Below are 2,413 nucleotides of genomic sequence, written 5' to 3'. Positions count from 1 at the left end.
GTGTGCATATGATTGAACATAGAGTACTTAACACACATAATATAAAACCTAAACTAAATTACCCAAGCTTGATGATGATCTTCATTGTAGCTCAACTTGATGTGTGTGCATATGATTGAACATAGAGTACTTAACACACATAATATAAAACCTAAACTAAATTACCCAAGCTTGATGATGATATAATGTGTGTGCATATGATTGAACATAGAGTACTTAACACACATAATATAAAACCTAAACTAAATTACCCAAGCTTGATGATGATCTTCATTGTAGCTCAACTTGGTACACCTTGCGGATAAAGCTTGAACTTGGATCTTCAACTTGAATTGCAATGCTTCAACCACTATTCTGCTAACCTCCATTGGATACGATCGTTGAGGCTCGATTCCATCCATCCTCTAACATATTGTTTGTCTACAATAGATACAAAACACAAATACTAGACAAATAACATTAGAAGTAAATTGTTTGTAAATCATCATCAAAACAAAAGGACCCAACAAAGGTAGGTTTTGAGGAGAGGAGGAGAGAAGAAGAGGAGAAATGAGCAGTTAGGGGAGAGGAGGAGGAGAAAGACACACAAAAGAAGAAGAAAAGGAGAAATGGTATTTTCGAAACTTTTTAGGGATAATTTTTGGGAGAGAGTGAATAAGGGCTAGATCACAATTTCTTGAGTCTTTTGGGAGTAAAACACATGAGAAAAACTTTAAGGGGTTGAGCCACAAGAGTTTTCTCTTTTTAGAGTCGTGACACATTTTCCCCTCGTAATTAAGTATCTTGAGTTAATTTTTTAGAATTAATTTGTAAATGAGTCTATTTTAAAATTTTCTTTGGGGGCGGACAGGGCGTTTAGGTAAATAAATATGGAAGATTTGGGGTATATGGCCTTGGCGAAATAAACCCATTGAGAAATCCTTTCATGAATGTTTCTCCATTTCAGCCCGAATTCTGTTCCTCTCTCTAAAACGCTGCCTCGTGACGCTCTCTCTCTCTCTCTCTCTCTCTCCATTATAACTCCAATCTATCCACCTCCCCCAGGAAAAATTCGCAGTCATGAACGACGACGATGATTTCGGCGGTCTCTACGCCGATATCCTCCTTCCTCTTCCCTCAGCTCCGACCACCCTCTCGCTCACCGGCGGTGACCATACCTCGACCAAAAACCCTAGCCCCGGTCAGCCCCTCGATGCCCTAGCTCCATTCGCCGACGACGATCCGAAGGATGATTTGGTTCCTGACAATTGGAGCGATGACGATCAGGTCCCCGTCGCGAAATTCAAAGAAAAGGTCGGTCCTGGCGTCTCAACCGAAGGAGGGGGAGCTAGGGTTTTTGGATCACCCGCAAACGTCACGGCCGAGGTTAGGAAGGATGAGGGAGCTAGGGTTTTTGTGGAGGAGAAGATGGAGAATGGGGATCTCGGTCAAGAACCAACCATTCCTGGTTTATCTGCTGTTCCTTTATCGAGCAACGGCAGCCTGAGGATTTCTAATGCTGATGATTGGGATAGTGATAGCGACGACGATCTACAGATTGTGTTGAATGATAACAGGCACATGCCGATGGGGAATGAGATGAACGAGGAAAACGATGACGGGGAAGAGGATTTGGTTATTGTTACGGACGAGCATCATCAGGCGGCGGAGGAGCAGGATTGGGGTGAAGGGGAGCTGCAGCTGGCAACTGATGGGGACACAAAAGGGGCTTCAGAGGCGGCAACAGCGAATGGAGCTGTTGGAAGTGTCTCTGCTGGACCAAGGATTGGTCATCGTAACCAGGCATTTCATCCTCAGCATAATACTATGTTCAAGGTCAGAACTTTTTGATGCCAGATTGTAATTAGTGGAGATTTTACGGGTTTAGTTTGGTTAGCTTGCTCCTTGTAAATGAAACCTTTTATATCTTCGTGTATCAACCGGGGTGAATGAGTGTTTGAATTTTTTTCCCGTTGATAATTGATAAGAAGTTGAATGTACAAGTGATATCAACTTTGTATTATTTCAGCCCCTAAATTGAAAAAAGGGCAGAGCAGAAATACTGTAATTATTTCCTTTCTTGATTTCTTTCGTCTTGTTGGAAGTTTGCACAGATGCATATAAGTCGTCATAAATTCTGTAGATATTCAATGTAGCTTTCTTAGTTGTTTTACATGCAAGTTGATTTCATGATATGTTCATACTAAAACATTGCATATTCATCTCTGTACTGTATGTCACTTTAACAAGAAAGCTCACCAAAATCAGTATGAGACTTTCCCCTGTGGGAGATTCCACTGTGGAAAATGAGACCATCAAATTAGAAGACAAGCACTATATGAATCAATTTCATTATGCACTAAGGCTAGTAGTGTCGTTTGAAGGCTCATTCAAATCCAGGAGTGCGCAATTAGTACTTGTGGGTGGAGGAGGG

General features: G+C 41.6%; 1 protein-coding gene across 2 annotated transcripts in view; it reads left to right on the top strand.

The window, feature by feature from the left end:
- Positions 909 to 2,413, top strand: part of LOC109834295 (FIP1[V]-like protein) — a 17,728-nt gene continuing 16,223 nt past the window's right edge. For both annotated transcript variants that reach the window (XR_002245524.1, XM_020402279.1), the window contains exon 1: positions 909 to 1,815. Coding sequence is in view for 1 of the 2 variants with exons in the window: in XM_020402279.1 (XP_020257868.1) it covers positions 1,060 to 1,815 (756 nt within the window). In the remaining variant the exon portion in view is untranslated. The remainder of the gene's footprint in view (positions 1,816 to 2,413) is intronic.

This window comes from Asparagus officinalis, chromosome 3, assembly GCF_001876935.1.
Source record: "Asparagus officinalis chromosome 3, Aspof.V1, whole genome shotgun sequence".
Classification (NCBI taxonomy): domain Eukaryota; kingdom Viridiplantae; phylum Streptophyta; class Magnoliopsida; order Asparagales; family Asparagaceae; genus Asparagus; species Asparagus officinalis.
The sequence above is the reverse complement of the archived record's forward strand: the minus strand, read 5'-3'. Positions and strand labels throughout refer to the sequence as shown.